General features: G+C 37.0%; 1 protein-coding gene across 1 annotated transcript in view; it reads left to right on the top strand.

The window, feature by feature from the left end:
- Positions 1–1,208: 1,208 nt before the first annotated feature.
- LOC104540644 (TBC domain-containing protein kinase-like protein) overlaps positions 1,209–25,139 on the top strand; it is a gene marked incomplete at its 5' end in the record, with an annotated part of 58,002 nt that continues 34,071 nt past the window's right edge. The window contains 6 exons of the mRNA XM_010184540.1: positions 1,209–1,335; positions 1,885–1,935; positions 3,545–3,628; positions 6,496–6,581; positions 13,348–13,384; positions 14,764–14,925. Coding sequence (XP_010182842.1) covers positions 1,209–1,335; positions 1,885–1,935; positions 3,545–3,628; positions 6,496–6,581; positions 13,348–13,384; positions 14,764–14,925 — 547 coding nt within the window. The remainder of the gene's footprint in view (positions 1,336–1,884; positions 1,936–3,544; positions 3,629–6,495; positions 6,582–13,347; positions 13,385–14,763; positions 14,926–25,139) is intronic.

Genomic DNA, 25,139 nt, shown 5'->3' with positions numbered 1-25,139 from the left:
CCCCTTCGTATCTAGTTTAAAGCCCTCCAAATGGGCAAGGAACAAGTAGTTTAACTCAAATTATATTATAACATGGGAAAAGTGAAATCCTCTTTTACTTCAGAATCACTGTTTCTGTAGCAGCAGCAAGGTGTAGTGAACAACATTACTGATGTATTGTTAAAAGTCCTGGATTTATCAAAATTTTTTTGTGCCTGTTGTACCTTGTACCAGATAGAGCTGAGTACCATGACATCATGTAAGGTGAGCTGTGCTTCACAGAAATGGGTTCTTGAGCTGTTATGTTCTCCAGAGAGTCTTGCCAGACATAAGACATCACAAGCAACAGCTGTTCCTCTCAACTGGGTGAAGAAATATTTTCCATCAAATGTGGTATAACTTTCTGAGAGCTCTGATTTTATTATTTGATTTGCTTGAAAGAGTCCAGCGCAGAGTCACAAAGATGATTGAGGGAGTGGAGCATCTCCCTTATGAGGAGTGGCTGAGGGAGCTGGGTCTCTTTGGCTTGGAGAAGAAGAGGCTGAGGGGGGACCTCATTAATGTTTTTAAATATGTAAAGGGCGAGTGTCAGGAGCAAGGAGCCAAGCTCTTCTCAGTGATAGCCAGTGATAGCACAAGGGGCAATGGGTACAAGGCGGAGCATAGGAGGTTCCATGTGAACATAAGGAAAAACTTTTTCACTGTAAGGGTGACAGAGCACTGGCACAGGTGGCCCAGAGAGGTTTGGGAGTCTCCTCCTCTGGAGACATTCAAACCCCGCCGGGACATGTTCCTGTGTGACCTAGTCTAGGTGATCCTGCTCCGGCAGGGGAATTGGACTGGATGATCTTTTGAGGTCCCTTCCAACTCTTAATATTCTGTGATTCTGTGATCCTTTGGAGCAAAGTAATATTAGCACCTGAAATTAGTCCAAAAGTTGGGTCAGGAAAAAAAACTCTAACTGAAATCTACTTTCTGCCTTTTTCAAGGGTTAGAACCCTTTTTAAAATATTAAGCTGGAAAAAGAAAAAAAAATCTCTACCCTGTTAAAAATTAGAATCCCCTTTCAGTTTTGGTTTTGACAGTGAGAGAGGAAGCAGATGGAGTTTATGATGGTCATCTGACCTACGTTCTTTGGCTGACTTCCACCCCTACTGTTGCAAGATTGCTGTAGTACTACTCCACTTATCCTGATTTCTTTTTATATTTTATACTTGGCTGTGGTGCAGATTGAAGTGGATATTCCTCGTTGCCATCAGTATGATGAATTGCTGTCATCACCAGAGGGTCATGCAAAGTTTAGACGTGTATTGAAGGCCTGGGTTGTTTCCCATCCTGATTTGGTGTACTGGCAAGGTGAGTTTGACTAGTTGGCAAGATCAGTTAATTAACTAGAAAGCTATGACTGGCTTAAAAGTACCTCTTCCTCCTCTCCCTGAAATGTAACCATTTTTTTGAGTGCTTTCCTTTCTATTTCTTTTGAAGATCCTAATAATTTGTATTTTTTTTAATGAAGAATTGACCACTCTCTTATATTTATTCTCCTTAAGTTTCATTCATTTTATTTAAAAAAAAAAAATTAAAAAAAAGAAAATCTGTTGCTTAATTTTCATTTCCAAAGTAAAACTGTAGAAGTTACTGAGTGAGTTCTTGGGTTTATAAATTGCTTTACTTGGAAGCCTCGACAGAATAATCACTTGAGCATTATAGTTCAACAATTTGAAATCCTCCTTTTTTCATGCATTGATTTCACAGTTATTCTCAGCATTACATGTGAAGCCAGACATTGCAGAGTTATAATCAGTATCAAGTATGCAAGTTTTCATGATGAATTAATGAATTTATATTGTGCATTACAGCAAATGAGCTCTTTATGCCGTTTCTTCATGGCTCTGCTCTCTTTAGGTCTTGACTCTCTTTGTGCACCATTTCTGTACTTGAATTTCAATAATGAAGGTGAGTACCTTTTTCTGCTGAGAGTGAAGGGGAAGCACAGTCTGTCATCTGTACGTAGTTGTCAGCAGATATGTGTGCACCCGCTTATCGATGGGAACTTTCTGTAGCTACAAAGGAATTTTAAAGCTCTTGTTGCCACAAGTCAAAAGTTATGGTTGGTTTTTGGAAAGTGTACGTGGTGTACTGCTCTTCAAGCAGAGATTCAAACACTGTGTTTACCGCCAAGTACAGTAATTAATTCATAATAGAAAGCACAAATAACCTTGATTATATAAAAGCAAGAAATGCTTCTCTAGCAGTCTAGTAGTCTAGTCTTTTTCAGTGAAGCTGTAGTTCAGCCTTGTTTAGTGTGAATGTGTTATTTGTTAACCTGTTAATCTGTCAGACTAGGTTTATACAGCAAAGCTGACGGTTTTAAATGCCTAAAAGCTTGTCAGACCAGCTTTGGTTATGTGGCCTTTTATCTTCTTAGAATGTGATTTGTTCAGAATAGGTCTAGTCCAATTTTCTGTTCTCTTGCACCTGGCTTTCTTTATATAAGGCCTCTGTGTGGAAAAACTAGTTTCTTAGGACGACCCTATTATGCCTGCTGTGCATACTAATTTAAATACTTCATCAGATTTTTCTTGCTCTTGGACATGTTCCTGTACAGTTTGATTTTAGAACCTGTTCTCCTTGTAGCAAAATATGATAGTGAAATATGTAGAATTTTGTGTTCTGATTTACAAGCTTAATTGTACTCATTTGGCTCAAGTATTTAAAGTGGTTCCAGTGCTAGAAAGTTGTAAAACAGAATTAATTTATAATTCATTTAGATCCTATGTCGTATTTGCTGTAAATCTGATGTTTTGCTTAGAAACTTCCCAAGTTATATTTATTGTCTTTGGACAATTTATGACAAACCCGCATATCTTTTTAATATCTGCTGTCTAGCACCATGGGTAAGAATTGTATTACAATAGACTGTCTCTCAGCCAAGTTCCCAGGAATTAATCAAGATGATAAACACTTAAGCTTTTACCCTCTGATCTCTGTTTGGTATGTATGAGGAGCCACTAAAAAATTTGAGAGGTTTTTGTCCATCTTTTTGACAGTATTTGTAATTGCATTCCACTCTGGTTTTTTTTTTTTTAATTCTGGATTCTTTAGTCACTGAGCTGAAGTAAGAGATGAGATGTGAGTCTGATTGGGGCATAAACTGGGTGTATGTTTTATAGAAGAAAACCCAGAAGACTGCAACAGTGCAGTTGTCTGAAACTGAGTCTTATAAAATTTCATTCATCGAGGATCTTCACTTTTTTGATACAAACATCGCCATGGCCTTTCAAACATCATCTCATTATGTTGTGGCTGAGAAGTATGGAAATAAACTAGGAGCAGATCAGGTCCAGCAAGCTTTCTGTTGATTACTCAGTGACATAAGGGAGATGTTTCTAGGAGCTTTTAAAATTCCGTAATGAGGAATGGTGCCCTTTTATGTGTTTTACAGTAGTTTTTGTGTATAGATTGGTATAATTATTTGTGCTTATTATCTAATTAATAATGAACTTTTTTAGGTGTACTTATGTTTCTGCCTCTGAGGTTGCATATATTTTTCTAATTCTTTCAGCTCTTGCGTATGCCTGCATGTCTGCTTTTATACCCAAGTATTTGTATAACTTCTTTCTGAAGGATAATTCCCATGTTATTCAAGGTAAATCAATCCCTTTATTTTTTGTAGTTCTAAGAGAAGTAGAATTATTTCTGGATATATAAGTACACTTTTTCAAGTGATAGTGAAATTGGAACACAATTAGAATCATACTGTAGGAATAACTTTCTTTCAAAAGTTGTATTTTAGATATATAAGAACAACAGCTGTGCGAGCAAAATATGAACAAAATAGGTGGGTAAAGATTCAGGCAGGAGAAAAAAAAACAACTGAACACACAACCCCCAATACAAAAATATGTATCAGCCAAATTTAAAAATCTAGGTCAGTTTGATTCTGTGATCCAAAGTAGTGTAGGCGTTCCTGAGATCCTGTGCAACATCTGACGTCATCAAGGACTCAGAGACACTGGACCTTTTAGGATTCTTTCAGTATTCTGATTTAATCCTTTCTAGGGTCATATGGTAAACACCAATGTGTAAATACAGTTTTAAAGGAAAATTTCCCTCTCTTTATTGCATTGGAAGAAAGTGTTAAGAATGTATCCTTTAACTGCTTACTGCAATTTTAGCATCTTAGCTTCTTTGTGTGTTCCCTGGAGGTGTGGACACCTGATGAAAGGTGCTGAAGACAGGTGCTTTTTCTATGCTTACCAGATTAGGTAATTTCTTTACATAAAATAGGAAGCAAGTGTAGTTAAAGGGGTTTGGGTATGGAATGCCTAATTATGTAAAACAAAAATTCATATAATAAAATTCCAACCAGCAGCAATTGGCTGGGCCTAAGTGATACGTCTTTGTGAAGATTTGTGTGTTTTCAATAGACCCTTAATTAACTGTGTAATCCCACACGGTAATTATATTTCATGGGACTGGCTGGTCAAATAGAGGTGGTATTTATCAACCTGTACTACATCTGTAGAGAACCATCGTGGGCATGAATCTTCATTTTTACAATAAATGTTCTTCAGGGAAGCTAATTGTGAATTATTTTCATCAGCATACAGCTGAATATATAGGAGTGTGTAGGATAACTGGTTTGCTATACCTGACTTATGATTACTGACAGTTTCATGAAATAAAACTGATGTAAGACACACCATATTTAAAATTTTATCATGTAGTGTTGTAGGTATTTAAGGCATGGATTCATTTATCTCCCTAACACTGTAGGCATATGGGTAAGAATAACTGGCTTGAAACTGAGAAAACCTGAGATACGTGAGCAGCTCCAAAGCAATCTGGCCTTGGTGACACAAAACTCAGCGTGGGTCTGTTTACCAACTTAACTCCCCATCTGGGTGCTGGGAGAGTATCTGTGGCATGAGAGAGATGCAGTGTCAGAGGGAAGAGGTTGGTATTCGTGAGATGCCAGAAACCTCCTAAGAGATTTAGCGTGCTGTGGCTTTGTCTTTGCAGCTTGCAGCAAAAGTTGTGAAATTCTGAAGTGGGCTCAGGAGGTCTTAATTTTTGTTGCCACTTACCTTGGAGAATTTGACATCCTTTCAGGTATAATTTGCACTAGGACTGTGGCTTGTTTCCCTTGTGTTCTTACAGTGAGAGCATTGTTTATCAGTCCTCCTGAGGCAGAATCAGCTTTTACTTTTTCTAGTCCAAATAGAATTATTTTACGGAGTGATTGTTCCTGACTTGCTGGCTTAACCTGAGAGGAGGTAACTTGAGTGCAGATAATCAAGATTTAAGTAAGAGAGGAGTCTATAGACAACTGAATGTTCGGACCCACTTCTATTATTAAATAAAGGTGTCTGTGTGAAATTATCCCAGCAGAGCCAGTTCTGTGCTTCTCAGTAGTGCAATTGGAATTTAATTTTGCCACTTCAGGGGTGAAGACAAACTGAGTAACAGGGAGGTACTTGCTTTCCACAAGAGAGACGGTAGTAGGCTTCTGGTCCTTACAACAGGCTTTAAAGGAAGCAGCGGCAGCTCTGGATGGCTGATTTGCGGAGCTGTGTGTACTTGGTGTTTAGGGGCTTGTATTTGGCAACAGTAGTCTTGAGTAGGGGCTTGAGATGTTGGCATGTTCTGATCTAGGAGCAGGGTTCACATTCTCTGTCTCTCTTTATCCCCTCAACTAGCTGTCTGAGCCCTAATTACTCTCTTATTGGGAGTGTGGAGGAGAAGGAATTGCCATCTGTTAGGAAATTGCAATGTTATTGCCTCTTCATCTTACTTCTAACAAAGCATGTGACAATACGGATGAAATTGGGAGAGGGGCAGAACAGAGAAAGAGAGAGAGAGAAAAATCTGTTAGTGTCTGTGTTCTGCTGTCTGCTTCTCTTCCAATTAAAATTAGACTACTTAATGAAATTGTGCCCATCAGACTGATGTGCTGCACTGAAGATGTAGTAAAATATCTCATCAAAAAACCCACAAATTAAGATAATACTCGTCATGGAAATGGCAACCCTAAAGACCCATTGCCTTAACACCTCGCTTCTGGACTACAAAATTTGACTTTGTAGAAAAGAAACCACACAGAATATAATTTGTAAGTAGTATAAAGAGTATAAACTTTGTGTATCACTAAAATAGTTTGGGCCTTAAAAATGCTTGGAACAGCCTTGTTCTAATTCACTTCCATCAATATCTTATGGCTCATACTCATACTGAAAAGACTTTAACTTTGCATGTTGAACATTAACTATGAAGCAAGTAAACCATTTTTGAAAATCTGAATTGAAGAATACTAAGGAAGAGAAATGGAACATTTCTTCCTCTGTATTGAGTAGAAGGGTTACAAGGAGGACAGCAGTGATATTCCCTTGCTGTTTTATTGTAGGTTTTAAAAAAACCATAGTATTCTTCATTTTCTGGAGCTCTGGTGTGAGCTTGCAACATGTGGTGGCTTCTGTTTTTTGACGATGGTCTTGAATTTGCTTATCATTTCAGAATACCTGACGGTGTTTTCCCAGATGATTGCATTCCATGATCCAGAGTTGAGTAACCACCTTAATGAAATTGGTTTTATTCCAGATGTAAGTGCTAAAGGTTCTTGTAAATATTATTCAAAGGAAGTGAAAAATGGAAAGTGAGAGCAACTAGGATGATATACCTTTCCAGGCTATTTCAGTAGCAGTTTGACAGAAATAAAACTTGCATATTAATAGACCTTTCTGAGTATGCTGATAAAATGGCATAGTTTTGCTTGTTGTTTTACATACATCAGTCATTCCCATTCTGTTGGCATGGTAAATAATAAAATTACTACTAGTCAGTTATTATTAACTTACAGATCAGTCTTTTAAGATGTATATAATTTTATTTTTTAAGTGTGGATTAATATACAAAAATTAAAGTGGCCATAGATGATTAATAGCAAAATTTCTGCAAACTGGTTAAATGCCATTAGTTAACACAAAAGACACATCAGTTTGCAAGCAATACAGAAAGTGTGTGCAAGTGATTGTTCATCTGTAGATGTGCCAGACCTTGGCTAATGGTTATCAGTCATTTATTGGAGTCTGTCAAAAACCATTAGACAAGTGCATAACTAATGCCTAAGTTTTATGCTTTCATTGGAAGAAGTCTGTAAGATGGAGGAAAATGAAAACTGAGAACACAGACAAAATCTAGTAGAGAGGGACAGGTACGTTGGACAAAGCAAAACAAGGCCTTCTGTAGAGTCTCACTTTTAGCCATCTCTGTAAATAGTGAAGCTTTCCTCCTTTGTTTAGAGGTGTGCATAGTCCAGAAAGCCAAGATCATGTTTTAGAGCATTATCAAAGTTTATGGCTGATGTTTCTGAAAAGTAAATTTAGGCAAGACTATAGAGAGACATCTCTTAATTGATACTGTCTATGTCATGATATATTTGACATTTAGAAATTTGGTAATTACAAGTAAGAATAGAGGATGACTGAGGTCAAAAGAAGAAGGAAACTGAAGTCAGAAGATGTTGATGTAGAAATATAGATTACATAAATAAGAAATTTTAATACATTTTTTCTATAAACAATATAAAGCTGCTTTTATCAGAAAAGCCTTATACTTATTAGGAAATGCTTTACCCTGATGCAGCAAGGCCAAGCCTCTGAAAGTCATTGGTTGTACAAAATTCCTGGGTGAATTTGTGTGTGGGACCAGCAGATACTTTTTATCATTATTTACAAAGATGTTAATGGAAAAACAAATAAATGCTTTCATTTATAGAAGTGTTTTTAATGTAATAATGTTGTTTATGAATGCTATAAATTGAAAAGAGACTGTAGCATTAAAATGAGCAGAAGAGAGAGCCAGTGGATTGCATTATAAACAGATATTTGAGAAGGCCGTATGTATTGCTGATGACCCATATCCGAAGAGGGTGAGTGGGAGGAACATGAAGGGAAGCTGAGGAGAGGGAAGAACATTCATATGTAGAAAGCCTAACTATCGGGGGGGATAAAGGGCATGGGTGACAGCAATATTTAAGTTCCTGAGGGAGAATCAATTTTGCAGCATCACTGTATGAATGCATTTGACATTTGTTTGTTAAAGGCTGTGGATGACCAAAGCAATTCCTCTGTGTATTTGGTCCAGGGTACTAGTTCCCACTGAAAAGGTAGAGATGTAACTTCCCTGATCATCTCACAGGTCCTCGTTTCTGCAGCTAACCTACATGGGCGCTCTGTTAGCTGATCTTTCAGCAGCTCCTAGTGTCTGCTTATACAGTTATAATTCTCCACTGAAAACTTTCAAGGTGTGAGTCAGATGGAATTGTTTAAAATCACTTGTTTTGTTATACTTTTTGTGTTGTGCTAGTCATTGGACAGCACATAGTCAAATGTGAGCCTTGTCTCTAGGTATTGCAGTCTGGAGATGATTAGGTAACGCAGTAAATAATTACAAAACAGAGATTATTAAAAAAAAACAAACACCCTTGTGTTGAATATAAATGCTAGTTCTAAAATTACCACTAATGTCTGAAGAGAGGTTGTCTTTTCTAAATCCTCTTTTATTTATATTAAAAAAAAAAGTTGTTCTGCCTTTCAGATGAGTAAGGAAGGTGATTTTTGTACCTGTAACAAGACAGTACAGGTTCCATCAAGGTGAAAGATATGCACTGTAGTAATGAGATCTGAACCAGAGTTTTGTGCTTGAGTACTAATGCTATCAAAGTAAACCCTGATTAATCTTTCATCACCTAAACTCTGGCTCCGCTGCAGGAAAGATTGTGTTTCCTGGCACCCTTCCCATTTGCTCTGGGTCACGTAGCTCTCAGAATATCAAACACTGCTGAAGCTTGAATAGTTGTGAATGTTGTTAGCTGATGTGGTGTCTGAATTAAGTACATTGCTGTGGCTATGTGATTTACGTGTAAATGGAGGGATATATGTGGTGAATCTTAACATTCTTTGCTCCCTTTCCCAAAGTTTATGATCTCCCCCACCCTATATAATGTTTTATAACACATTCTGTATTTTACTGAATAATTCTGACATAAACAGCAGACCATTTACATCTGAATAAAAACAAGGAAATGTGCTACATTATTAAAAGGGTAACTGTAGCCATAAATTATTCTAAAGAGCTTTCAGCTGCAAGTTGTGGAAGCTAGACACAGTTGTCAGCTGGCCATTAACAGAGATGACAAAATCTGGCTGCAGTTACTTAGTATCATCGTGCTGGAGCTGTTGTCATAGGTAGATGCCTTAGCTTGGTTTTGGCAATATGCAGGAGATGTCAGAAATAAGGCTTCATCTAACTGAGAATTAAAAATCCTGCAATGGAAGTGCTGTATCACTGTTTGTTCTGTTACATGATTGCCTAGTGGTGAATCTGGGGATGGAGTTTCTTACTGGTGTTTTTGTATTGTGAGGAAAGTGATCGTTCTTCAAATTTTGTTTGTGTAGGTGCATATATGTGTGTAGAATCTAATGTTAACAACTGAGCTTAATCTGCATTCTCTCTGCATCTCCAGTCAGCAAAACATTTTTGCACCTTTCTGTAGCATTTAAATCTATGGTTAATTGTCTAGGCACCATATAGGCTGAAGCTAAGTGTATCTGTGTGTATTTCAAAGATGGAACGTGAAGGTGCAATATCAGGATTTTATGTAGATAGACTATTTCACTTGGAAGGGACCTACAACAATCATCTGGTCCAGCTGTCTGACCCATTCAGGGATGACCAAGTTAAAGCACGTGAAGCATTCATTGTCTAAACACCTCTTAAACACTGACAGGCATGGGGCATCAACCACTTCTGTAGGAAACCAGTTCCAGTCTCTCTTCATCCCCTTGGTAAAGAAATGCTTCCTAATGTCCAGTCTAAACCTCACCTGGTGCAGCTTTGGGCCATTCCTACAATGTCCTATCACTGGATACCAGGGAAAAGAGATCAGAAAAAAAAATTCAAGTAGTGTGAAATACATGGGGTTTTTTTATTAACTGTAAATTACTTTTATAATAGTGAAGACATGACAGTTTAGCACTTTAAAATAACACACTGCATTGAATGACAGACAGTCAGGTGAGGATTCTTCTATAAAGGATTACAAGAATAATGGTTACTCCTATTGTGTTTGTTTTCTCCAAAACTGTTGGTATTTAACCTTGATCTCTACTCTATAATTCTATGGGGTGTGAAGGGTGAACTTTCTTAGATTTTTAAAAAAATTTTAAGAAGTTTTTGGTAAACTTAAGTATTATATACAAACATAACGACCAAGAATTTTTCAAGAAAGTTGGCATTTTTGATATTTTGAAAACTCAAACCTTCAACTTTAAATAATTAATTTTCATCCTGCAACCACATGTGTAGTTTCACTGTAGCTGGCTTATGATGTTCATAAGGTGCACCTGGATCATACAGGACAGCCACTTTATTCTTACAGACTATCACAGAGCAAGAAACTTGTGTATGCCTTTTAAATACTCCCAACCATCCCCACGAACAAGCATTAACACTCATCTTCACCTTGCTATTCCTTTTAAAATACCTTTAGAATCAAAATCCTCTGAGCCTACATATCTTTAAAACTATTGACTTTACAACTGAAATCTCAGTCTTCTGTAGACACTTGTAAAACTCTCATCTTCTGAAGGAACAGTCAAATAATGAAACAATCCAGACAGTAATAACAGGTAATAACAAAATCCTCATGGAATCATAGAATGTATTGGGTTGGAAGGGACCTTTAAAGATCATCCAGTCCAACCTCCCTGCAGTGAGCAGGGACAATGTTACTAGATCAGGTTGTTCAGAGCCCCATCAAGCCTCACCTTGAATAATGTGAGGGCGATCTGGCTGTGACATTTGTCACCCCATTGATCACCAGGGGTGATTTGACTGACCTGACTGGCTAGGCAGATGTCCCCTTCCTCCCTCACTGCTCCATGTGTGTCCCTCCTGAAGCTGTGCGCTCAGTTGAAGGGGATGTCCTTCCCCAGTAGAGACATACTGTTCATTGGTCAAGGGTATACTCTAGCTGTGTTCCCCTGCTTGAACCTCCAAACAAGCTCATGGAAAAGACTTTTATCAAGATTTGGGCCAGTATCTCCAAGAGCTTTGACCACCTAATGGGAGATGCACTCTTCTCCAAATATGCCCATCTAACTATGGGCAAGCAATCTTCACCCTGTTGAAAAGCAATGAACTATATCTCCAAGCTCGGGCACTGAGCAGAATTTGTCATAGCAGAGCACTATTGGAAAGGGAGCTTCAGCAAGGGATAATGGAAAGATGGAGAATGAAACCAAGTCTAAGGACAAGAAATTTCAATTATAACTAAAAAAAACCTGTGGATTTATTCAGATTGTATGAATGGGAACTGATGTTAGGGGACTGATATGTTCTTCATATGTCCAAGTCCTTACTTAAACGCATGAAAGAACTATTTTACTAGCAGAGCAAAAGGATAATTATGGCATTGCTGATCTCAAGCTCACTCTAAAAAATGGAGTATTGTTGTTACAGGCTCTTATTTTAAAATGTCTTATTCTTACGCTGTTCCAGCAGTTCAAACGCTACACAGATTAAACATTAGGTGTGCTTCCCAGCTACGGAGAGCTAAATGTCGATGAAAAAAACACAACCCCATTATGTTTCAGGTTTCGGTAATGAATGGTTGAAAACACTTCTGACAGCAGCCGGTTAGTACCGAAGCGTGGCACAGTGCTGTTCCAGCCGGTGATTGCTAGAGGGCACTATTTACTAATACTATGTTCAAAGAGCAGTCCTTTGAAAGAATTTGGTAGCCTATCTGGGGCCATTTGTCAGTGTTTTTTCAATGTGACTTGCATGGTGGAATAATACCACCAGTGTTGTGGCTTTTCTTTGTTTGCTTATTAACAGTAATTATAACCTCTTCAGGTTTAACAAGACCTCCTTGTCTTAGAACATTATATTTATGAAAATCAGTGGGAAAAATCCCTTCAATAAAGACTTGCCCGATATCTTCTACTTAAAAGTTTGACCTGCTTATCATGTCACTGTTGATTGGTTTGGTGAGAGTGGTTTGGAGCAAAGCAGTGCTTTGTCTTGTGGTTACCTTTTAATAAGCTGTTTAGTGTTACAAATTTTGTGGGTTTTTTTCCTTGTATATTTCCATGTAGAAGCATACAAGATAAAGGTATTTGTGAAATTAGGAGATCGTATCGATCTGCTTTGGTCAAACATTTTAATCAAATATATGAAAAGGAGAAAGTAATTGCTTTTAAATACGAAGGAAATAATGTAATTCAAAATGTTGTGGACATAATATGTATCTCCAAGCTGATCACAACCACTGTAGGGGATATTTCAGGGAGCAGGGTATGTTGTTATTCAGTAGAGAGCCATCTATTGAAAGCATGACAAAAATATACTCGGGGAAATAGCGTGAATGTATTATAAGATGAAAATGGTGATAGAAATGTATTTGTTTTGGGTTTTAATCCTTAAAATCAATTGGTGGGTTGAAGGCCAACCTTTATAAAAAACCTCCTGAACACTGAAAGTGGTGAAGAGTCTGGTCATCGCAGCTTTTTAGTTTTATGGACAGTATGGTTCAGATAATATCAGATACTCAGATGAAGATATTGGAATAAAATTAGAGAGAGCCATGCTAGAGAGTTTTTTTTTTCTCAGCAGCTGTGTGCATAATTTAATCAGTGCCCATAACCCAGTTAAGAGTTTATGGAGTAAGTAGTAATTTATTGACATAATATCCATTATGCTTTCTGCTTTTCATTTGCTTATTTCCAGGGAAAGCTTAATAGGAGAACTAATTTCCACTTTTTGTGAGCTAAAAAGTAATATATTAAGCTTTATGTCTAACTGTAAATCTTCAGAAGTGGAAAACAGAGCACGTGATCTATGAAACTGAATAAAATTTAACAATGACCGTCTTGCTCTTGCACTCCTAATTTGTGGGGACTTTCTGTGCTGTTTGATGTTTTATGGAAATAGTTTCTGTTGCCTTCAACAAACTGAATACTTCAGTGAAAATTGAGAAACTCTTAAGATGTCAGAAATGCTTAGCTCATCTTTTTTTGCAAACATAAGTCTACTGAGAGCGGTGGTTGTTTTTCTTGTTGTTTTCACTAGAGTTTCACAAACCAGTAATTTAAAAATGATGAGAATAGGGACATGGGAGAGGAAAAAGCTTCTCTGAGGGGATTTAAAGTTAAGATAGTGGTACTGCCACTGCAATTATTTCCCATTTTAACTACGTTCATGCCAAGCAAGGCAATTTTTAATGTAGAAGGCAATTACCACAGACAACTTCAGCTCTTATTAAAACATTTTTTTGTTCTTTTCCCCTCACACCCCCTTTTGCAGCTTTATGCTATTCCTTGGTTTCTTACAATGTTTACACGTGAGTATGCATTATTTTTCTCTGATTAAGTGTTCTTGTATTTCTTAAGCATAATTTTTCTCACTTTTTTAGCTAAAGCCTTCCTAATTGGTATGATATATCTATCATTTAGTAGGTTGCTTATCATTTGCAAGGAATGTGTGTTGTGATTTGAGTCTCTACAGTGCCTGTCATGTACGTTCTGCCCTGATTTGCCAATAAGTAGCATTTTCCTTTTTTTTTTTTTAATTACACATGCAGTATTTAGGGAGTGTGCAAATGTTTCCAGTTATCTACTGGAAAAAGATATAATAGTGAAAAAATCAAAACATAGCCAAATCTCACCACTTTCCCTTGCCCTCATTCAGATAATGTAAAAAGAGAGTAAGTTTGTTTTTTGAAGGCAAACAATACAAGTTTTTTTTTCTCACTCTGACACATTCCTATTCCACTAGCACTAGTTTACCATTATATTCGTGCATGGATATTAGGAACAAGAAGAGCTTTATAATTTGGTGAGCTTTTAATGAAAGAGGACAAAATTAATAAAGCAAGTCTAGAAAGCAATTCAAAATCTTCTTTCCTCAAAGATCTCTGGAATTCTTTTTATTATCATGTCAACATTGTCAGATTCTGAATTTAAAAAAAAAAAAAAAAAAAAAAGAGAAAATGGCAGGATGAAAAAAGCCAATGGATAATTTCTCTAATGAACTATCAAAGAATTTAATGTGAGATTCCTGATTGCGATTTCTAAAGATCTTCACTGTAAAGCACTAATTCTTGCACTTGTCCATTCTTCTAAAACTTTCTTGAGAATCACCAGCTTTGGAAAACCAAGGAGATGGTTTCCTTGGCAATGAATTGCAATAAAACGTTCAAACTACTTGGTTGAAAGATAGCTTATTTTAGAAGAGCCACCTTCAGCTTTATATATAATATGCTGCTATTTTTAACAGGCCTTTCTACTTGTCTTTGCTTTGTTCTGTGAATTTTTGGTCTATTCTACTTGTTTTCTTGTAGAAATTTAAGTAGCTGAGCTTATTGATTAACTCATTAATGACATCGTACTATTGGAAAAACTGATATGCATGTCCTAATGCATAATTGCACTCTATTAAAAAAAAAAATAAATTGCCTAATTTTGTATGTTTGAAATCTGAAAACCTGCACGTTTTTCAGTAATTAATAATGAAAGAAAACGCTGGTGATTTCGAGAATAATCAAACTGCAGATGAAGACAAAACTGTGTAATAAGGTTGAGTCATTTTTGCTCTCAAATAAAAAATAATTAACCCTAAGATAGGAGAGTAAAAAAGGATATAGGCGATTCCTTAAGAGTGTGTGTATATATGTTTTTATTTAACTTATAGCTTTTATTATTGTGCTTGCTCATCATGCAGATGTCTTCCCTTTGCACAAAATTTTTCACTTGTGGGATACATTACTGCTTGGAAATTCCTCCTTCCCATTCTGTATTGGAGTTGCAATACTTCAACAACTGAGGGATCGTCTTCTGGCTAATGGATTCAATGAATGCATTCTCCTTTTTTCAGACTTGCCAGGTACAGAAAGAAACCCTAATTCTTCCGTCTTTCTACTGAAAAACTATGTCTTCCTCCCATGTGTTGCTGAAGAAATTGTCTTGCATGTGAATATATACTACAAATCTCACATGTGTTTTGAGATCATAGTAGATTTAGGCAAACTCACTGGCAGAATGTGTAGTTCTTAACTACTGCTTGATGAAGTTAGTAGAAGTTTTTTTTGATGTCATTAGCAAGAATTAGGTGAGCTTGTTGTTATTTGCAGGTGAAGGTTGGAGTAATTTCTTGTGAAATTTAGAACATATTTAAATAATTCATAAGGGACTGTTTATAGACGTGCCATGTATAAAAACAATCCAGCTGACAGGAATTTCTTAGTGAAAAAAAATCAGTGCTGTTCTGAACAGTGATTTTCCACTTTAATGCTGGTACTAGCCTGTTTTCCTTCTAAAAATAATTGAACTTCTGCTGTGGAAGCAATTAATGTGAAAAAAAATAGGGAAAGCAATATAGAAGCCATTGGAATTGCCCTGTGTTAAATCAATTTCCATATTCAATGTAAAGCTTTCAAAAGAACACCCAAAATTAAATTGGGGGCTGCATGATCATTGTGCTCTGTTGTCTTGTTCAGTGAAAGGTTGTAGAGTGATCCATACAGACAAGTGTTGCATCTTAAAAAAAAAAAAAAAATGAATTGCAGTTAACCATGAACTTTGGGTCTTAATTCTGCGAAAGTTTCTTGTGAGACAGTGGAATACATTTGAACTGCGTAAGCCCTCTTAGCTGAGAGATGTGTATCCATTTGTGATGGACTGATATTTGCATGAATTGGAGGGCTGCTGCCCCCAGAACACAGAATCACAGAATGCTAGGGATTGGAAGGGACCTCAAAAGATCATCCAGTCCAATCCCCCTGCCGGAGCAGGAACACCTAGATGAGGTTACACAGGAAGGCGTCCAGGCGGGTTTTGAATGTCTCCAGAGAAGGAGACTCCACAACCTCTCTGGGCAGCCTGTTCCAGTGCTCTGTCACCCTGACTGAGAAGTTTCTTCTCAAATTTAAGTGGAACCTCCTGTGTTCCAGCTTGTGTCCTTACGTTCTTGTATTATTTCCCTCTCTCCGACCCTGGATCTTACTAACTTTGTATGCATCTTGGTTAAGAGGTTGTACTGTTTTAATTGTGTGGTCTTTCTTAGGATAACTTGAACTTTGGGCTAATTCTGGGCCAATAATAGGTTTTGGGGGTTCTTTTTGAACACCATCTGTGCAATTCAGTAATTCATAATTCATTTAAAAAGATGTCATTCTTTTTCAGAAGAACTGAATGTGAAAATCAAGTTTGGAAGAGCATTTAAGCTTAAAAGCTCGTTAAGTCTGACAGTCTTCACAACTGCAGTTTACAGAGGGTAGCAGTACTTTAGGATGTGGCAGCAAGCAGGCTGAGGCTAAGTTGCATAAATCAGTCTCTCAGAAGTTCAGTGAGTTCTCACAGATTTCTCTGTGATTTCTCTTGATATTATTGTCACAAATTCTGTCTCTCACTGTATACCTTTGAACATGTGTCTGAATTTCAAGAGTTTGCTTTTCTGCTATCTTCCAGTTTAGTATATGCTATGCAATTGCTACTGTATTTTTCAACTTTATAAGAAATTTAATTAGGCCTTATAGTGTGGAGTTTTTCCATTTTCAGTCTCTATGCTTAGTTCTTTCAAATGCCCATATTAAATTTAACTTGGTATCTTCATACGGTCTGAAAGGTGAGTGCTAAACTAAAAAATTCTCTCTCCCTTCCCTGCTACCCATCTATTATCTGTATGTCTTACTTAAATATACATTCACTAATGTTTAATTTATTTTCTTGCCTAAGGTAATTTCTCCCTATTTTTTTCCCTTGAGTGGTTCTCAATTATATATTCCAATTTATCTTGAGCCAGCTGATTTACTGACAGTTGAAGTACTTCATTCTGAGGTCATGTTTTAAGAACACATTAGTTCTTATAATACACGTCTGTTTATATAATAAAATTAAATCACTAAGATCTGTAGTGTTATAATGTACACGCTTTCTGCTTATTATAGTTTATGACAACTTTGCTGATACTCTGGGAAGATGTCTTGGTAGACTGTTGTTTCTGAAAAATGTATTTATTTTTTTTAATGGTGGTTATGTCTACAATATTTTGGATGTCAAAAGTGGCACAATTAAATTTTGTGAGATTAATCCAAAGCATATCATAAACTGACTACTGAGGGGAAAATAAAATGAGGATGAAAGACAATCCTAGTGTGACTTAAAAGTTAAATGTTGTTGGTCTAGCTGAGACTTTTGTAATCAGTAACTTCTTTGAGCGTGTAATTATCGTAGCAGACCTTCTCTTTCTGACCCGAGTCTTATTTTTGGTTAAGTAATATTGACTGGTTATGCTTTTTGTCACCTGTGACTTCCAAACAGGACTTCTGTTATTTTGGTTAAAAGAAATTGTGTGCCATGCCTGAGAATTTTCTGAAAGTAATTTACAACCAACCTTCACCTGAAACTGGGTCACATTGAGGAAGAGATTATATTGTTTGAAACATCTTCAGTAATTTCAATCTAAAAGCAATTGTTGGTCAACAGTCTGAAACTCCTGTGGTTTTTAAGCTTTCTGTGCCCTGGAACAGCTGATCTCAGGCTGCCAGTGAAAGTGACTTGCTTTCCAGACTGATAAATCTATTTCATTACAATCTTGAAACGTTCTGGAACACTTCTTCTAAGGTTTCTTGTTTTTAGAGTAGTACTTCCTGAAAATCTATATTTAAAGTTAACATTGGAAAAAAAGCAAACCAAAACAAAAAAACGCAAACCAAAATAAACAGCAAAACAAAACATTGCTTTATTTCCAGTTCACTGCATAGAACACATTTTCAATACCTTTTTAAAAAGTTAATGATGTAAGTGAAAAGAAGGAACTCAGTGCCATTATGGGTTACTTGATTCTGAAAGCCCTTTCCAATGCTTGTCTCAAAGCTTTGGCTATATTTTATCTATAAAGCCCAATACAGTTGAGCATTGCATGTGATTATTGTAGCTTGACTTGATTACTAAGTTTATTATTTGCTGTACAAGTAGTACAAAGTCACCAACACCTTTTGTTAGGAAACAAACCCAGGAAGGAAGCATCTGGTTCTGTACGGTTCTTTGCAAACAGTTGAAGGATGCCGTAGACGAATGCACTCCCACTTGGAATGGGTACAGTATAGGGACTGGTAAACAGATCTTCCTCTGGAGAGCCGTGCCAACGTCATCACTGACACACAGAGGTTAATTATGGCCTTGAGAAGTGATAGGGCAAATAACAAAAAAATGGGGGCAGATGCTCTTAGAGAATAGGTTAACACCAATCCTAGGCATGAGATAAAACATCCTTTCAAATAAGCCTTTTAGGTTAGTTCACACAATAAGCTCCTCTTCTGTAGTTTTGGAATGAGAGATGGGTCCCTTCTCTTAATACTGTGCACCTTAAGGAAGTGTCTTTTTGCTGACTCCAGGCTAGTCAGGCTTCCAAAGAACAAACCTTGGCCTCAGATAGGAAGTCCAGAAGGACTGGCTCTGGAAAAGCAGTCCAGTGCAATCAGGAGCTACAGAAAAACTGTTGAAGTGGAAAATGTAGAGGATTCTTATTTTGTGAGACGCAGGCATGTAACTTTAAGATGTGACATGTAGTCAAAGATCTAACTATCATCAAACCACAAAAATAAATGACTCTCCAAGGAACAGAGTTTCTCTAATGTGGGAGAAACAGTTATCTGTTACCATTGTAGTGATGTGCCAAAATGCTGAATGTCATGATGGTGAAAGCCCTGTAAGTGCTTAAAAGGATTGCGTCAAGCTCAGAAATGGACTAAAGAATTTTTAAGTGGAAATTCTGCACTAAGATTGTATAATGCAGTTTTCAATGATGTGTTTCTGCTGACAGCAGCAGAATTGGACACACATCAGAGAACTCTACTTTAGGTATGTATCCAACCCTAGGTAGTTAGCAATTTGCTTGCTGTTGTTTTTCTTCCTAAAAATCCTTTGTCTGCCCACATCTGTGATTCATACACTTTTGTGCCAGAATTTCTGGTGGTTCAGCGTTCAGTTAATTAAGATTTGGTAGGAGGATGGCAGTTGGCCACCAAGCCCACGCAGGTTTTGTGGATGTTTCATGCCTGTGCCCATTTGTTTCACCACTTCTCAAACGAAAATGTAAACTCTCAGATCAAAACACCAACTTTAAAGAGACTGAAAGAGATACAGTGAAGTATTCCATATGCCAGTGAGCAGCAGAAAACAAAGGTAATACAGTGTTTTGATTAGGGTTTGGCTTTTTATCATACAGTTTTGAAACTATCTTATTTCTTAGATTAAGGTGCTGAGGAATAGAAGTTGCAATAGCTCTTTTAGAAGGAAACTTTTTTCATAACTTCAGCTATGAAATTTTGACACATGGCTCTGTTGTAGCATGCTCAAGTTCAAAACTGTTGTCCCTCATGGAAGATGACACAGCAAGGTGATTTTGGCATGAGTTAGTGAAGCTGGACTGCTTTTTCAATTAAAACAGCAATTGGTCTCTGCAATTTGGTCTCTGTCACATTTGGTAATGGTGCTATAACTGTCAAAAATGGATTGGAAATTTCAAAAGATGTCAGAATTAAAAAGGAAATAACGTTTCCATTTTTTCTTGAAATATGTAGGTCAGGCTGATATTTGCAAAGACATCTTTTTCTGAACACATCCCTCATTTTTGCTGTGTTAGGTAGCTTTTTGTAAATGGAGGTATATTTCATAACGCAATTTCTGAAGATTATTGTTCCTGAATAATGGCATCTGTGAAGCAGAAACTGTGTGTAGCTGCTAGTAAGTGGTTATTTGTTTTCCATCTTTTTTCTTTTTCTTTTCTGTTTTTTTTTTTCTTAATGACTTGTAGCCAGCTGTGGATTGGGAGCTGGCTTTGGTGCAGAAGCAGAGCAATTTGTTAGGGCACATCTGCTCACCAAGGCTGTTCAGTAGTGTCAAACTCTGTAAGATTGATGTCATTTTACCTGAAGCTGAGAATTCTTTAATTATTCACATTTTCCACTTGTAGTGGCATGAACAAAATGCAGTTCTATTTATAGATTCTACCCTCTTGAGACTAAAGAGAAATGTTGTGATGGGTGACACACTAAGGGAAAAAATACCAAAATCCTGTATTGTTTTCATGTTGGTGTTCTTGCTAATCTGCAGTTGTCACTGACAGAAGAAAATAAAAAACATATATCCTTTAGCAAAGGATCAAGAAATGCTATTTCATAAAAAGAATGAAAAGTGAGTTCATTGGTAGAGCTTTCCTAGTGAATCAGTCTGATGCACATCTTAAGCCTACTGTTTCTTGATGGAACCTGTATGTACTCTTCATAGCATAGAGAGACTTCAGATAATAGAACAATCCACCTTTACACTGGAATAAAATCAAAGTACCAGAAGGTAGACAAACATACTAGCATGTTTGGGAAACAAAGGAAAAGTTCACCGTGTATGTGAAGAATGTTGTCTGTATGCTGAAAATGGTGATAAATGGTCTAAGTACCCATCATGGCTGTGTTATTTGAAACCTCAGTCACTGCAAAAAATTGAAATTCTAGGCAAGCATCTGTAGGGATAGGCTAGACAGGTATCATTTGGCTTCAGAGCACAGCAGGGAGCTAGGCAATATCTTGCTGGTTCTCCAATCCTTATGCTAAAAAAAACCCCAACAAAACAAAACACCACCTTTTCTCTTTCTTCTTTTTTTTTTTTTTCCATGCCATCATAGGATAGATCTGAGGAAACAATTCAGCAGTCATGTAAGCTGATAAACCACAAACTTGTCTGCTGGGAATGTAACCGTGCAATGACACTAACTTTAAAATGTCTTAAAGGTGGTCATTTTGGGTTTTGAGGGGTTTATTTTGTTATAAAAATATTATATTTAGGAATGTGTGTAAATTCAAAGGAGAGGTGTTGGAAAAGCTTTTTCACAGAGTAGGGGAGCTTTTTTCCTTGTCTTCTGAGTCGGTTAATTATGCAGCAAACTTTAAATCATTCAGAAATGTATATTGACAAGGTTGGCATGGTGTTAGATACCTAAAGCTACTGGTTTTGCACTGTGAAACACTAGCATAGACTTGACTAAAGATAAACACTGACAGTTTTACATCTCAGTAAGTTATCTGCTGTGGTGCCAAATGACAAGAGCATTTTTGTAGAAGTGAAAGCAGTTTTAAGCATGGGTATGTAAGGAAGATAGTTATTATCCTTCCTGTTTACAGTTGCTGTATTCATGGGGAAATGAGTAACATTTCAGTCTTGAATAATATGTTTCTTGCTCTGTGGTAGTTTGTGGGTGTTGAGTGGTTCAGGATCCTCTTTAGGCAGATCTAGATATCTTATCTGTAGTAAGCTTTACCCAACGTTTTTCCATTATTGAGGTCAATCAGAGGCTTTGATCCTTTTCTCATGGCAACAGGTACTCCTTTTCAAGGTTACTTGAATTTTGGTCCTTCTTCAGAAATAGAAATTCCAAGTTACTTTATGTTATTTCTTTAAAATATCCTCAAGACTAACAAGAGAAGAGTTATGCTAATATAAAGGTCTTTTACTTATGGCTCTTTAGTAATTGATCCATCTTATAAGCATTTGGTCTGGTCAGAATTTCTGATTGTAGAGTTTTTTACAATTTTATACCTGGTATGTCTGGGAAACAACTGAAGTGGCTCATATCTACCGCCCAGTTAAAAAATTAAACAGCATGATCTTTAATAATGGATACTGAGCTTCAGTATTTGCACATTATTTCTGTGAAACACAGATTTAGGATAAAGGAAGGTAATTTTCACTAGTATTGGAGATTGCTGAATGTCTGTTGCATCAAGTTAGGGAAGATTTTAAGAAACCATACAACGTAGAAAAGCCAAAAAAGTGTTTTTCCCTCAGAAATTGAATGTTGTTGGTCATTGTTTTGGTTGCACAAGTTCCTCATCTCCACATATATCTTAACAAGTTCTTCCTCTAAGCTGATTCCTTCAGTTTTGTAAACTTTTCTTTTTATGCATTTTCTGTAGATGATTATCATCTACATTTATTTCCCTTTATTCTTACGTATTTCTTGGTTTTTGCATAGTAGCCTCCATCTGACTATTTCCATTATATAGCGTGAATTCCTGTCCTTCTGTCATTGGCCAGTATCCTAATCTGGTGTTGGGGCCAGTCCAGATGTCTTAAACATTTTGTTAGTTTATAGAAATGTCTGCTGTTAAACAGCCTTGGCACACCTCATAAACTGTTTGAAACACACTTTCCTGTCAGAGCTTAGCTGACACTACAGTCTTTATGTGATCTAGTTCAGTCTTCTTTCTCAGTGAGACATAGCATGCGGTCTTCCCTTAGAGTAAACCGTTACTCTTTGTACAGTCATTCATCATTCTTGTGTCTTCAGTGCTCATCTTTATCATGTTTCTATATTAGAAGGCATTCTTTATGAAACCTTTTCACTAAACTGCTGAGTCAGAGCAATTTTTACAATTACGAGTAAGAAAAGGATTCATGTTTGTCCTTTATGAAGCCTAATGTCTCAGGGAATAACTTAGTGTTTACTGCTACTACTCTCTATTGCTCACTATGTGAAGCGTTGCATGAACTGGTCCAGATGGCTACAAACTGCCGGTACTATCATAGTTCTATGTTCTGTAACTCTCCTCCCAGCTTATCTTGTTTGTACACAGGCTGCAAAGATATCTACTGTTGGTCTCAGTAGAAGTGTCAGTGTCTCACATACTTATGTCATTTCTACTTGATTATTATGTTGTTAACACTGTCCACTACAGCACTCTTTTATCTTGTTACATTTTTAATTTCTTGGTCCTCGAACATCTCTTTTATTGATGAAGTCAAGAGACCAAGTTCTTTTTCTGATTTTTGAACAAAAGTCCTTTGTTTCACACTGTTTTTGAACCCTGATGCAGATAGTTGATGTGCTTTCACTAAGCAGGAACCTGGACCATTTCATTTTTGATGTGTTAACCACTGCTTGTGGGCATTCAAGCTTAAGAATAGTTTAAACTGTTGTCTTTCCTTTCCAACAGCAAGATAACTGTTGCATGTACAATGCAAATGGCAATATCATCCAGAGGTAGTAAACAATACTGACTATGGAGAACTGTCTAGAGAATTTTTTTATTCCGAGATACTGAAAGGATTGTAGAGTAATGTGCTCTCAGACAAGGTAGCCTGTCAATACAGCATTGAAATTATTGATCCTTATTGCAGCCATGCAACATGCAATTTGTTTGAAGACACAGTACATTATAGCTTGTTCCTTTGCTTCTGCATCCAGTCATTTTCCTAGCTGAGTGCAATCTCTGTGCACTTGCTGTATGACATAAAAAATGTGATGGCTCCTTGATTGACAGTAGTTGCCATCACGCCAGCTCTTGAAAGATGCACACTTTGCATCCATGTAGGAAGAAGAACAAAGACTTCTGTCTTACTAGCTGAAGAGTTGTAAAATTAATAACTGATATTTATGGTGCCTTTGAAATTTTGTCCCGGATTGCACTGAAATGAATGCTGCCGTGTGTAAGGAAGAGCAAATTACTATTCACAAAAAACGAAATAGCAAAACTATCCTGTAATGTATAAAATAAATTATGTTCAAAATATAATTTAGCATTGCCCTTTTCATTTCTAGTAACCTAGCAGTAACAGATACAGAGGTATTGGCTAGAAATGTCAATTCTCTTCCTAGATTTGTCCTTTTAAATATCTAGGCTTAGTATATCTTTTTGTATGTCATCAGAAAGGAAAAGGTTTATGGCCTTTCACCTCTATTTCTTTCAGGAGCAGGAATCATGAGATTGCACTGGCTGACCTATTCAGCTTCCTTGCTTTTATAGCACAGGTTTTCTGGCCTATTTATGTGGCTGTGTGGTGAAAGCTGATGTTGCCTGACAGGGTAGTAATAAAGTATTTGTGATGGAGGGGTCAAACCAAGCCCATAATTCTGGGCTGTTTCCAGAATGCAGAAGCAGTTTATTTTGGCCAGATTTCTTAACTGGTGTCCTGTTACTCAAATAAAGGGCTCTGGAACTGATTAACTGCACACAAAGACTTGGTCTGTGTACGTTTTCATTACGAAAGAACTATTCGTGGTGTGTTTTTCTCCGTTACTTGCTTTCACTTGCTGTGAACAACGTGTGCACATCCAGTTTTGGTGTAAAAGTAAAAAATTCTATGGGCTTTTGTCACAGGTGTATTGCCTTTAAACTGATGCTTTCTTTTTAAATTCTCTTTCCAGTATGGTGTGCTTCTCTCCTGTATCTGTAGTAATAAACACTAAATATATGTATCTTAGAAAGCAGCTATGTCAGGCTGAGCCATCCCTTTCAGTTGAGGCTGTTGACAGAGGGAGGCAGCAGCTTGGTAGGGAGTGGTAATTTAGGATGAACAGAGCAAAATGAGCAACATCGTAAAAGTAATCAGAAAGTTTAGCTCAGAAAAAGTGTAAAATATTTCAATAGGCTTGATGTTGGGATGGAGCTATGGGAAAACCAGGGTATTACTGTTAGATCACTTTTTGTGTACTTCTCCACCCCCACCTTTTTCAGTTCCCATATTATCTGCATATTTAGAAATCTCAGGAAAAGTCTGTTGATGCCAAGTAATGGAGTAATTAGCTGGTGCAGTAAAATTGTTTCCTGTAGGACCTGATTGCTGCTTGACTATGAAATACTTGAACTCAGTCAACCTAGAACTCCTAAACCCAGTGTTTTAAAGTGAAACTTGTGGGTTTTAGTTTCTAGGTGCTTGGGTGCCAACTTTGGCTTTTTGAAATGCAGGTGCTCTGCATTTCTTGAAAACCAGACTGCTTGAACACGTACTAAATTTTGAAGTGAGAACTTATTTTTATGTCTAAAGTTAAGCTTAAATTTAAAGTGCACATTTCAGTTAATGTTACCATTTTATGTCACCACATATAGGTAATACACATTATAGATTTTCCAGCAAAATAATTTGTATGAATAAAAATGGAAGGCACATGCTTTTTAAACTACGAAACACCTCAGTGTTGGGACATTGGAGAGCACAGAGATGGTATATGTACATCTCCACGAGTGAGCTGGCCCTCCCTGCCCTATCTAAATATTTCTGTTCGCTCTTGCTGATGGCTTGAGATTTATTCAGCGCCTGCTC

The sequence above is a fragment of the Mesitornis unicolor genome, unplaced genomic scaffold (assembly GCF_000695765.1).
Source record: "Mesitornis unicolor isolate BGI_N332 unplaced genomic scaffold, ASM69576v1 scaffold8270, whole genome shotgun sequence".
Taxonomy (NCBI): Eukaryota; Metazoa; Chordata; class Aves; order Mesitornithiformes; family Mesitornithidae; genus Mesitornis; species Mesitornis unicolor.
This window is presented reverse-complemented; position numbering and strand designations above follow the sequence as displayed.